General features: G+C 37.4%; 2 protein-coding genes across 2 annotated transcripts in view; both read right to left on the bottom strand.

Moving 5' to 3' along the window:
• TEX11 (testis expressed 11) overlaps positions 1 to 13,557 on the bottom strand; it is a 373,633-nt gene that overhangs the window by 100,623 nt on the left and 259,453 nt on the right. The window lies entirely within an intron of this gene.
• LOC309652341 (tigger transposable element-derived protein 1-like) overlaps positions 24 to 13,557 on the bottom strand; it is a 162,919-nt gene continuing 149,385 nt past the window's right edge. Inside the window, exon 2 of the mRNA XM_082446066.1 lies at positions 24 to 6,768. Coding sequence (XP_082302192.1) covers positions 5,104 to 5,715 — 612 coding nt within the window. The 5' untranslated portion in view covers positions 5,716 to 6,768 and the 3' untranslated portion in view covers positions 24 to 5,103. The remainder of the gene's footprint in view (positions 6,769 to 13,557) is intronic.

Below are 13,557 nucleotides of genomic sequence, written 5' to 3' on the forward strand. Positions count from 1 at the left end.
AAAAGACATGAATCTAAGAAAAATCTTTGAAGAACTGTTCTGTTAAAATGCTATGGAAATAGTGAACTCTGCTTCTGGAAATAGGGCACATTATATATGTCAAACCAACCCTCCTACTGAAAACAACCAAAAATGTTGGATAACATTTTTTTTAAATTCCAAAAGCAAGTGACTAGTAAAGCAATTACCAAGCAGTATCTAAGGAAAAGTGAGGTCCCAGAGAAGTAAATGGAGAATTAAAGCTACTTTTTTTTTTTCCTGGTGGGCATTTGTAAACCTAGGCAAATGTTAACTTTAGTTTTAATGTACCTTACTAGGTCAGGAAAATAGACATCAAGGCTCAAGGGATCACACTCTTAGGCTAAGGGCAAACCAGAAGTAAACCCACTTTTATCCACATCCTCAGGGGACTGCAATGAAAGATAGATACCTTGGTTCTGAGAAGAATGCAACAAAATGGGGTAGGGAAAACCAGTCCCTAAAGTGTAATACAAACAGACTTTCTCATGTGTTTACAGCCCCAAATTACATTATATGGGAGGCCAAAAGATGTCAAGCTATGAATTTAGTTTTCATTGGTCCCAAACATAGGAAGAAGCAAATGTAAATCCTCTCTGGGGGAAGACACCTTCATCTTAGGCTTCAAAATATTTCCATAAATAATTTTTCAAGAATCTTGAGTAGAAACATAAAAAAATTAAGCACAGTAGGAAACAAGACACCATAAATGAGAATCAGCAGAAACAGATTCTCAGGATGTAGATAAAAGAAGTATCAAAAACTGCCTATAAAACACCTCTGTTTTTCAAAGTTTAAGGAAATAAAAGATATGCTCAAAAAGTATATAAGTAGGCTGATATTCAATAATACATATTGATACAGTTACAGTGGTTGTTTCCAGCTGGTATCCATTCTGACTATTGCCCAAGCCATATCAGTTGTTAAACACTTTGCACATCACACAAGTTTATAAGAAACAGAAACTATAAAATGTGACCTTGCTGATTTGAGCAAAAGGAACTACTTGAAATGAAAGATACAATAATCCAAATGGCAACGTAATGGATAGGCTTATTAATAGCAAGTTATAAGCAGATGAAGAGAAAATTAGTGAACTAAAAGATAAGACATAATAAATATGCAGCTAAAGTGCAGCAGAGAGAGACTACAAACATGGTGGACAGTTAAGTAAGGATTCTATTCTTTTAGGACAATCATTAAAAGAATAGAAACAGTAATTAATTTCCACACTAGTAGAAGGGGAAAACCAGGAAGTACAAAAAAATGAGGATAGTCTTTTTAAAACAATTGGTGCTGGAACAACTGGACATCCACATGTAAAAAAGAAAAAAAATCTGAGCACAGACCTTAAACCTTTCACAAAAATTAATTCAAAAACAATTGTAAATCTAAATGTAAGACCTCAAACTACAGAACTCTTAGAGGTAACATAGGAGAAAACTAAGTGACATTTGGTTTACTGATGACTTTTTAAACAACATTGAAAGCACAATTCATGAAAGAAAAAAGAAGCTGGACTTCATTAAAATTAGAAACTTCTGCTCTGTGAAAGACACTGTTAAGAGAATGAAAAGGCAAGCCACACAATGGGAGAAAATATTTGCAAAACACATATATGATAAAGGAATTAGGACACACCATTATAAAAATAAATCAAAAAGGAAAAAAGCAAGAGAGGAAGAAAGGAACTAAAAACTCAAACAATTAACAAGATGGGAATAGTAAGCCCTTAACTATCAATATTTAAATGTAAATGGACTAAACTATCCAATCAAAGACACAGAGTGGCTAAATGGATAAAAAACAAACAAAAACAAGATCCAACAATGTGCTATCTACAAGAGACTAACTTTAGCTTTAAGGACACACATAAGCTGAAAGTGAAGGGATGGAAAAAGATATTCCATGCAAATGGTAACAAAAAGAGAGCAAGAGTGGCTATACTTATCAGACAAAATACACTTTAGTCAAAATCGGTCACAAGAGACAAAGAAGGACACCATATAGTGACAAAGGGGTCAATTCATCAAGAGGATATAACAATTGTATATACATACACATTCAACACTAGAGCACCTAAATATTTAAAGCAAACATTAACTGAACTGAAGGGAGTAATAGACATAAATAACAGTAGGGAACATTTCAAAACCCACTTTCAACAATACATAGGTATCCAAACAGAAAATTAATCAATAGTGGACCTAACACTATAGACAAAATTGACCTAATAGACACATACAGAACATTCCATTCAACAGCACCAGAATATATATTCCTCTCACATACACATGGAACATATTCTAGGATAAATCATATGTTGGGCCAGAAAGCAAGCCTTAACAAATTTAAGAAGATTGTAATCATATCAAGTATCTTTTCCCACTGCAATGGCATGAAACTAGAAAAAAATAACATGAAGAAAAATGAAAAATTTACAAATGCATAGACATTAAACAACACACTCCTGAATAATCAATGGATCAAAGAAGAAATCAAAAGGCAAATTAGAAAGTATTTTGAGAACAAAAACAACAAAGAAAACATATCAAAACTTAGGGAATGCAGCAAAGATAGTTCTAAGAAGGGAGTTTATAGCAATAAATGCCTACATTAAGAAAAGATCTCAAATAAACAACCTAACTTTAATTCTCAAGGAACTATAAAGAAAAAACTAAGCCCAAATTTAGCAGGAGGGAATTAAAGATTAGAGCAGAAATAAATGAAATAGAGACTAGAAAGATAACAGAAAAAAATTAATGAAACTAAGTTAAACAGACAACCCACTAAGACTGAATCAGGAAGAAACAGAAAATCAGAACAGACCAATAATGAGTAAGGAGGCTGAATCAGTAATCAAAAATGGTCCAACAAAGAAAATACCAGGACCAGATGGTTTTAGGGGTGATTTATATCAAACATTTGAAGAAGAATTAATGCCAATCTTTCTCAAACTCTTCCAATTGAAGAGGGAACACACCAAAACTCATATCACGAGGCCAGCATTACCCTGATACCAAAGCCAGATAAAAATACCACAAGAAAAAAGCAACAGGCCAATAGCCCGATGAATATAGATGCAAACATTCTCAACAAAATACTAGCAAACAGAATTCTACAGCCCATTAAAAAGATCATACACCATGATCAAGTGGGATTTATTCCTGGGATGCAAAGATGGTTCAACATACACAAATCAATAAAAATAATGCATTACAGTAATAGAATGAAAGATAAAAATACTATGATTCTCTCAATAGATACAGATAAAGCATATGACAAAATTCAACACTTTCATAACAAAAGCTCTCAAAAAACTGGGTATAAAAGGAACATATCTCAAAATAACAAAGGCCATATGACAAAACAACAGCTAACAACATACTCAGTGGTGAAATGTGAAAGGTTTTCCTCTAAACTCAGGAACAAGACAAGGATGTTCATTCTCACGACTTCTATTCAACATAGTACTTTTTTTTAGACCTAAGTAATTCATTTTTAAATTTTATTTTTAAGTTCTTTTTATTCAATTTAATTTTTATTTTATATTGGGGTATAGTTGATTTACAATGTGTTGTTAGTTTCAGGTGTACAGCACAGTGGTTCAATTATACATATACATATATCCATTCTTCTTCAGATTCTTTTCCCATATAGATGATTAGAGAATATTGAGTAGAGCTCCCTGTGCTATACAGTAGGTCCTTGTTGATTATCTATTTTATATATAGTAGTGTGCATATATTAATCCCAAACTCCTAATTTATACCTTCCCCCACCTTTCCCCTTTGAAAACCATAAGTTTGTTTTCAAAGTCTGTGAGTTGGTTTCTGTTTTGTAAATAAGTTCATTTGTATCATCTTTTTAGATTCCACATATAAGTGATCTCATATGATATTTGTCTTTCTCTGTCTTAGTTCACTTAGTATGATCATCTCTAGGTCCATCCATGTTGCTGCAACATGGATGGCATTATTTCACTCTTTTTTATGGCTGAGTAATACTCCACTGTACATATGTACCACATGCCTATATCCATTCCTCTGTCGATGGACATTTAGGTTCCTTCCATGTCTTGGCTGTTGTAAATAGTGCTGCAATGAATATTGGGGTGCATGTATCTTTTCAAATTATGGTTTTCTCCAGATACATGCCCAGGAGTGGGACTGCTAGATCATATGGTAGTTCTATTTTTAGTTTTTTAAGGAAACTCCATACTGTTCTCCATAGTGGTTGTATCAATTTATATTCCCACCAAGAGTGTAGGAGTGTTCCCTTTTCTCCACACCCTCTCCATCATTTGTTGTTTGTGGCTTTTTGATGATGGCTATTCTGACAGGTGTGAGATGATACCTCATTGTACTTCTGATTTGCATTTCTCTAGTAATTAGTGATGTTGAGCATCTTTTCATGTGCTTTTTGGCCATCTGTATGTCTTCTTTGGAGAAATGTCTATTTAGGTCTTCTGCCCCTTTTTTGATTGGGTTGTCTGGTTTTTTTTTGTTATTGAGCTGCATGAGCTATTTGTACATTTTGGACATTAATCCCCTGTTGGTCACTTTGTTTGCAAATATTTTCTCCCATTCTGTGGTTGTCTTTTCATTTTGTTGATGGTTTCCTTTACTGTGCAAAAGTTTTTAAGTTTAATTAGGTCCCATTTGTTTATTTTTGTTTTTATTTTCATTACTCTAGGGGTGGATCCAAAAAGATATTGCTGCAATTTATGTCAAAGAGTGTTCTGCCTATGTTTTCCTCTAAGAGTTTTATAGTATCTGGTCTTACATTTAGATCGTTACAGTAGGTCCCCTACATACGAACAAGTTCCATTGCAAGAGCATGTTCCTAAGTCCAATTTGTTTCTAAGTCCAACAAAGTTAGCCTAGGTACCCAAATAATAAAATCGGCTATATAGTACTGTACTGTAATAGATTTATAATACTTTCCACACAAATAATACATAAAAACAAGCAAACACAAAAAATAAAACATTTTAATCTTATAGTACACTACCCTGAAAAGTACAGTAGTACACTACAACAGCTGGCATACAGGGGCTGGCATCAAGTGAACAGGCAAAAAGAGTTACTGACTGGAGGAGGGAGGGGAGGTGGGAGATGGTAGAGCTGAAGGATCATCAGCCATAGGTGACGGAGGGCAAGCTGCAATTTCACTCATGCCTGACGCTGATGGCACAGGTTCTGGTTCCTTGCTGGATTCAATTCTATCTACTCTCTTGAAAAAACAATCCAGTGATGTCTGGGTAGTAGCTCTTTTCTTCTCATCATAGATTACATGGTAGCACTGGATGGCATTCTGAATGGCTGCTGTAACCTTTGGGTACTGTTCTACGTTCGGGTCCTGTGCCTCAAAAACTAACAGTGCCTCCTCAAATAAAGAAAACCCCCTTGCCATTTCCTGCATCATTAATTTCTTTGGTTCTTCAGTTACTTTTTCTTCCTCTTGTCTCTCCTCGTCCTTTCTCTGGGCCTCCAATTCCATCAGGCCTTCATTAGTAAGCTCCTCACGTTGCACAGCAAGGAGTTCAGTGAAGCTGTCCTCTTGCAGATCTAGCTCCAGCTTCTTGCTGAGGGTCACTAAGTTGCTGAAGACCTCCTTGGACTCCTCATCCACATTCTCAAATCCACAAAAATCGTGAACAAACTGCGGCCAAAGGTTCTTCCAAACCCCATTCATGGTGACGGCCGTAACCTTACGTCAAGAAAAGTCAATGTTTTTTATGGCCTTATAGATGTTATAGCCCTTCCAAAATTGTCACAAGGTTGTTCCTGATTCATCACTAACCTTTACTGTCTGATGAAAAGTGTGACGTAAATGATATTTCTTGAAAGTCGCTATAACTCCCTGGTCCAAAGGTTGGATGAGCAATGTTCTCAATAGTATTCAGTGGCAGATGCACTACTCTGACGTTGGGATGAAAGTCGTCCATGAATGGGGAGTGGCCTGGAGCACTGTCGAGCAGCAAAAGAATGTTGAATGGGACGTCTTTCTCGAAGCAATATTTCTCTACCTCCACGATAAAGTGGTGGAAAAACCAGTCCTGGAAAATGGCCTGTGTAATCCAGGCTTTGGGGTTACTCTTCCACACAACAGGAAGAGAGCCCTTGGCTATGTTTTTAAGGGCTTTTGGGTTCTCTGAATGATAAACTAAGGAAGGCTTCAGCTTCAGATCACCAGAAGCATTGCCAACAAACAGAGTTAGCCTATCCTTTGCTGCTTTATAGCCGGGCATCAACTTTTCCTTCTTACTGATGTAACTTTGGTCTGGCATCCTCTTCCAGTACAGTCCTATCTCATCCACATTAAAACCCTGCTCAGGTAAATACGTGCCTTCATCAATAATTTCTAAAAGCGTTTCAGGAAATTCCCAGGCAGCACTCGCTGCCTCACCACTTACTTTTACATTGTGAAGGTTGGCTCTAGCCTTGAACCGATGAAACCACCCATGGCTGGTGTTAAAAGATGCTCCCTCTGATTCTTCGCCACGTTTCTTTTTCAAGTCTTTTAGGTTTCTCTTGAAGGCTTTTAGCTTTCTCTTGAATCAGCATTAAGCTGAACGGGACTCGACGCTGATGCTGATCCTGCATCCACACACTGAGAAGTTTCTCCATCTCCTCCATCACTTTTACACACTTCTTCGATATTACTGTCGACATCATCGGCACAGCGGACTTCACATGTTCCATGATCTTGTCCTTGTTCTTTAGAATTGTGCCGATGGTTGAATGACTCATGTTATAAGAACGAGTGACATCTACCACCTTTTTGCCTCGCTCCACTCTCTCAATTGTTTTCACTTTTGCTTCCATCGTTATTGCTTGGCACTTCTTAGCAGTACCAGCTACATCACTGCTGCTTTTACACTTGCTTCCAGACATCCTGGGCTTGAAATAAAGATACTGTACTACTGTACTCTATACAGCATGGTACAGTAGAGTACACAAAAGCACAACTTGTAGAGGATACACACACGTGACAATGTATGCCAGACATGTGAACTAACTTAATGTGATTGGACCTGCAAACATATGTTCGCATCTTTGAAAGCTGGCAACCTGAAGGTTCATATGTAAGGGACTTACTGTAATCTATTGAGTTTATTTTTGTGTGTGGTGTTAGAGAATGTTCTAATTTCATTCTTTTCCATGTAGCTGTACAGTCTTCCCAGCACCACTTACTGAAGAGACTGTCTTTTCTCCGTTGTATATTTTTGCCTCCTTTGTCATAGTTTAGGTGACCGTAGGTGTGTGGGTTTATTTATGGGCTTTCAATCCTGTTCCATTGATCTATATTTCTATTTTTGTGCCAGTACCATATTGTCTTGATCACTGTAGCTTTGCTCGTATAGTCTAAAGTCAGGGAGCCTAATTCCTCCAGCTCCGTTTTCCTTTCTCAAGATTGCTTTCGCTATTCAGGGTCTTTTGTGTTTCCATACAAATTGTAAAATTCTTCTGTTCTAGTTCTAGTAAAAAGGCCACTGGTAATTTGATAGGGATTGCATTGAATCTGCAGATTGCTTTGGGTAGTATAGTCATTTTCACAATGTTGATTCTTCCAATCCAAGAACATGGTATATCTTTCCATCTGGTTTGTCATTTTTGATTTCTTTTATCAGTGTCTTATAGTCTTCAGAGTACAGGTCTTTTGCCTCCTTAGGTACGTTTATTCCTAGGTATTTTATTCTTATTGTTGTGATGGTAAATGGGATTGTTTCCTTAATATCTCCTTCTGAACTTTTGTTGTTAGTGTATAGAAATGCAACAGATTTCTGTGTATTAATTTTGTATTCTGCAACCTCACCGAATTCATTGATGAGCTCTAGTAGTTTTCCAGTAGCATCTTAAGGATTTTCTATGTATAGTATCATGTCATTTGCAAACAGTGATGGTTTTACTTCTTCTTTTCAGATTTGGATTCCTTTTATTTCTTTTCCTTCCCTGATTGCCATGGCTAGGACTTCCAAAACTATGAGGAATAAAAGTGCTGACAGTAGATATCCTTGTCTTGTTCCCAATCTTAGAGGAAATGCTTTCAGCTTTTTACTGTTGAGTATGATATTAGCTGTGGGTTTTTCATAAAGGCCTTTATTATGTTGAGGTAGGTTCCCTCTATGCCCACTTTCTGGAGAGTTTTTATCAAGAATTGGTGTTGGGGCTTCCCTGGTGGCGCAGTGGTGGAGAATCTGCCTGCCAATGCAGGGGACATGGGTTCGAGCCCTGGTCTGGGAAGATCCCACATGCTGCGGAGCAACTAGGCCCGTGAGCCACAACTACTGAGCCTGCGCGTCTGGAGCCTGTGCTCCGCAACAAGAGGCCGCAAGAGTGAGAGGCTCACGCACTGTGATGAAGAGTGGCCCCTGCTTGCCGCAACTAGAGAAAGCCCTCGCACAGAAACGAAGACCCAACACAGCCAAAAATAAATAATTAATTAATTTAAAAAAAACAAAAAAAGAATTGGTGTTGAATTTTGTGAACAGCTTTTTCTGCATCTATTGAGATGATCATATGCTTTTTATTCTTCAATTTGTTAATGTGGTGTATCACACTGATTTGCAGATATTGAAAAATCCTTGTGTCCCTGCAATAAAACTCACTTGATTGGGGTGTATGATCCTTTTAATGTATTGTTGGATTCTGTTTGCTAGTATTTTGTTGAGTGTTTTTGCATCTATGTTCATCAGTGATATTGGCCTATAATTTTCTTTTATTGTGGTATCTTTGTCTGGTTTTGGTATTAGGATGATGGTGGCCTCATAGAATGAGTTTGGGAGTCTTCCTTCCTCTGCGATTTTCTGGAATAACTTCAGAAGGGCAGGTATTAACTCTCCTCTAAATGTTGGATAGAATTCACCTGTGAAGCCATCTGGTCCTGGACTTTTGTTTGTTGGAAGTTTTAAAATCACAGTTTCAATTTCAGTACTTGTGACTGGTCTGTTCATATTTTCTATTTCTTCCTGGTTCAGTCTGGGAAGATTGTCCCTTTCTTAGAATTTTTCCATTTCTTCTAGGTTGTCCATTTTATTGGTGTATAGTTGCTTCTAGTAGTTGCTTATTATCCTTTGTGTTTCTGTGGCATCAGTTGTAACTTCTCATTTTTCACTTCTAATTTTATTGATTTGAGCCCTTTCCCATTTTTTCTTGATGAGTCTGGCTAAAGGTTTATCAATTTTGTTTATCTTCTCAAAGAACAAGATTTTAGTTTCATTGATCTTTGCTACTGTTTTCTTCATCCCTATTTCATTTCTTTCTGCTCTCATCTTTATGGGTTTTTTTTCCTTCTACTAACTTTGGGTTTTGTTTGTTCCTCTTTATCTTGTTGCTTTAGGTGTAAGGTTAGGTTATTTATTTGAGATTTTTCTTGTTTCCTGTGGTAAGACTGTATTGCTATAAACTTCCCTCTTAGAACTGCTTTTGCTGCATCCCAAAGGTTTTGGATCGTCATGTTTTCATTTTCACTCGTCTCTAGGTAATTTTTTAAATTTCCTCTTTGATTTCTTCAGTGATCCATTGGTTGTTCCATAACATGTTGTTTAGCTTCCATGTGTTTGTGTTTTTTACAGTTTTTTTCTTGTAGTTGATTTCTAATCTCATAGCATTGTGCTCAGAAAAGATGCTTGATATGATTTCAATTTTCTTAAATTCACTGAGGTTTGCTTTGTGGCCCAGCATGTGATCTATCCTGGAGAATGTTCATGTGCACTTGAGAAGAATGTGTATTCTGCTGCTTTCGGATGGAATATTCTATAAATATGAATTAAGTCCCTCTGGTCTCATGTGTCATTTAAGGCTTGTGTTTCCTTATTGATTTTCTGTCTGGATGATTTGTTCATTGACGTAAGTCCGGTGTTAATGTCCCCACTATTATTGCATTACTGTTGATTTCTCCTTTTGTGGATGTTAACATTTGCCTTATATATTGAGATGTTCCTATATTGGGTGCCTATATATTTACGATTGTTATATCTTCTTCTTGGATTGATCTCTTGATCATTATGTAGTGTCCTTCTTTGTCTCCTGTAACAGTCTTTATTTTAAAGTCTATTTTGTCTTATATGAGTATTGCTACTCCAGCTTTCTTTTGATTTCCATTTCCATGGAATGACTTTTTCATCCCCTCACTATCAGTCTGTACATGTCCCTAGATCTGAAGTGGGTCTCTTGCAGACAGCATATATACAAGTCTTGTTTTTGTATCCATTCAGCCAGTCTATGTCTTTGGTTGGAGCATTTAATCCATTCACATCTAAGGTAATTATCAATATGTATGTTCTTACTGCCATTTTATTAATTGTTTAGAATTTGTTTTTGTAAATATTTTTTCTTCTCTTCCTCTTTTGTTCTCTTCTCTTCTGATTAGATGAGTATCTTTAGAGTTGTGTTTAGATTGCTTTCTTTTTTGTGTATGTATCTATTGTATATTTTTGGTTTGTGGTTACCATGAGGTTTTGATATACCAGTATACACACACACACACAGATTGTTTTAAGTTGCTGGTCTCTTAATTTCAAATGCATTTCCAATATCCCTCCGCACAATTGCTGATTTTGATATCATATTTGTGTGTTGATGATTTCCTACCTTTACTGTATGTTTGCCTTTACCAGTGAGCTTTCCCTTTCATAATTTTTTTTTCTAGTTGTGGCACTTTCTTTTCTGCCTAGAGAAGTTCCTTTAGCATTTGCTGTAAAGCTGGTTTGGTGGTGTTGAATTCTCTTAGCTTTTGCTTGTCTATAAAGCTTTTGATGTCTCCATAAAATGTGAATGAGAGCATTGCTGGGTAGAGCATTCTTGGTTGTAGGTTTGTCCCTTTCATTTCTTTAAATATATCATGCCACTCCCTTTTGGCCTGCAGAGTTTTGGCTGAAAAATCAGCATATAACCGTATGAGCATTCCCTTGTATGTTATTTGTTGCTTTTTCCCTTGTTGCTTTTAATATTTCCTATTTGTGTTTAATTTTTGTCAATTTGATTAATATGTGTCTTGGCATGCTCCTCCTTGGGTTTATCCCGTATGGGACTCTCTGTGCTTCCTGGACTTGAGTGTTTCCTTTCCCATGTTAGGGAAGTTTTCAGCTATTATCACTTCAAATAGTTTCTGAGGCTCTTTCTCTCTCTCTTCTCCTTCTGGGACCCCTATAATGCGAATGTTGGTGTGTTTAGTGTTGCCCCAGAGGTCTCTTAGACTGTCCTCATTTCTTTTCATTCTTTTTTTAAATTCTGTTTCACAGCAGTAATTTCCACCAATCTGTCTTCCAGCTCACTTATTCATTTTTCTGCCTCATTTATTCTGCTACTGATTCCTTCTAGTGTATTCTTCATTTCAGTTATTGTATCATTTATCTGTGTGTTCTTTGAATCTTATATATTCTTGGTCTGTGCTGCCATTCTTTTCTTTTTTTTGACACCTTTATTGGAGTATAATTGCTTTACAATGTTGTGTTAGTTTCTGCTGTATAACAAAATGAATCAGCTGTATGTATACAAATATCCCCATATCCCCTCCCTCTAGTGTCTCCCTCCTACCCTCCCTATCCCACCCCTCTAGGTGGTCACAAAGCACCGAGCTGATCTCCCTGTGCCGCCATTCTTTTTCTGAGATCCTGGATCATCTTTACTATCATTACTCTGAATATTTTTTCAGGCAGATTGCCCATCTCCACTTCACTTAGTTGTTGTTCTGGGGTTTTATCTTGTTTCTTCTTCTGGAATATATTCTCTGCCGTCTAATTTTGTCTAACTTTCTGTGCTTGCGATCTCCATTTCTCAGGCTAAAGGTTTGTAGTTCCTCTTGTTTCTGGTGTTGTCTGCCGTCTGTTGAGTGAGTTTGGTCCAGGAGCTTGTGCAGGCTTCCTGGTGGGAGGGACTGGTGCCTGTCCACTGGTAGGTGGAGCTTGGTCTTGTCCCTCTGGTGGGTAGGGCCATGTCAAGGGGTGTCTTTAGAGGCAGCTGTGAGCTCAGGACAATTTTAGGCAGCCTGTCTGCTGATGGGTGACGCTTTATTCCCACCCTGTTGGATGTTTGTCCTGAGGCATACTAGCACTGGAGCCTGCAGGCTGTAAGGTAGGGCCAGGCCTCGGTGACAAAATGGCGACCTCTGGGAGAGCTCACACCAATGAATATTCCCTGGGAACTCTTCCACCAGTGTCCCTGCCCCCACAGTGAGCCACAACCAATCCCCGCCTCCCCAGGAGACCCTCCAAGATCCGCAGGTAGGTCTGGCCCAGGCTCCTATGGAGTCACTGCTTTGTCCTGGATCCCAGTGTACATGAAACCTTCTGTGTGCCCTCTCAGAGTGGAGTCTCTGTTTCTCCCAGTCCTGTGCAGCTCCTGCACTTAAGCCCTGCTAGCCTTAAAAGCCAAATGTTCTGGGCACTCTTCCTCCCAATGCTAGACCCCCAGGCTGGGGAGCCTGATGTGGGGCTCAGAACTCTTACTCCTCTGGGAGAACCTCTGCAATATGATTATTTCCCAGTTTGTGGGTCGCCCACCCAGTAGGTATGGGATTTGATTATATAGCAAAAGTGCCCCTCCTACTATCCCACTGTGGCTTCTTCTTTGTCTCTGGATGTAGAATAACTTTTTTGGTAGGTTCCAGTTTTTCTTGTTGATGGTTGTTCAGAAGTTAGTTGTGATTTTGATGTTTTCTTGAAAGGAGGTGAGTTTTCAACATAGTACTTTAAGTCCTAACCAGAGCAATTAGGCAAAAAAGAAAAAGAAAAAGAAAAGCATCCAAATTGGAAAGGAAGAAGAAAAACTGCCTCTGTTTTCAGATGACAGGATCTTATATATAGAAAACCCTAAAGACTCCACCAAAAGAACTGCTAAAATAAACAAATTCAGTGAGGTTGCAGGGTATAAAATCTACATACAAAAATCAGTTGTGTTTCTATATACTAACAATGAAATATGTTATAGAAATAAAGAAAACAATCCCATTTACAATAACATTAAAAACAATAAATTTAAAGAAACAAACTTAACCAAGGAGGTGAAATTTCTGTACACTTAAAAGTACAAAAGATTGATAAAAGAAACTGAAGAAGACACCTATATATGGAAAGATACCCATCATACATCTGAAGAATTAATATTGTTAAATTGTCCATCTATCCAAAGACATCTAGATTCAATTCAAATCCTATCAAAATTCCAATGGCATATTGTACAGAAGTAGAAAAGAACCATCTTGAAATTCCTGTGGAAACACAAATGACCCAAAAAGTCAATTTTGAGAAAGACAAAGAAAGATAAAGGCATCACTGATTTCAAACTATATTACAAAGCTACAGTAATCAAAACGGTATGGTATTGGTATAAAAACAGACACATAGACAAAAGGAAAAGAATTGAGAGCCCAGAAATAAACCCAGGCATAGATGGTCAATTATTTGATAAGGGAGCCCTCCGTGGGGGAAAATATTCTTCTTAATAAATGGTGTTCATCACTCCCAAAGTCATTCTATGAGGCCACCATCACCCTGATACAAAAACCAGACAAAGATGTGACAAAAAAAGAAAA

This window comes from Balaenoptera physalus, assembly GCF_965194825.1.
Source record: "Balaenoptera physalus genome assembly, chromosome: X".
NCBI classification, from domain to species: Eukaryota; Metazoa; Chordata; class Mammalia; order Artiodactyla; family Balaenopteridae; genus Balaenoptera; species Balaenoptera physalus.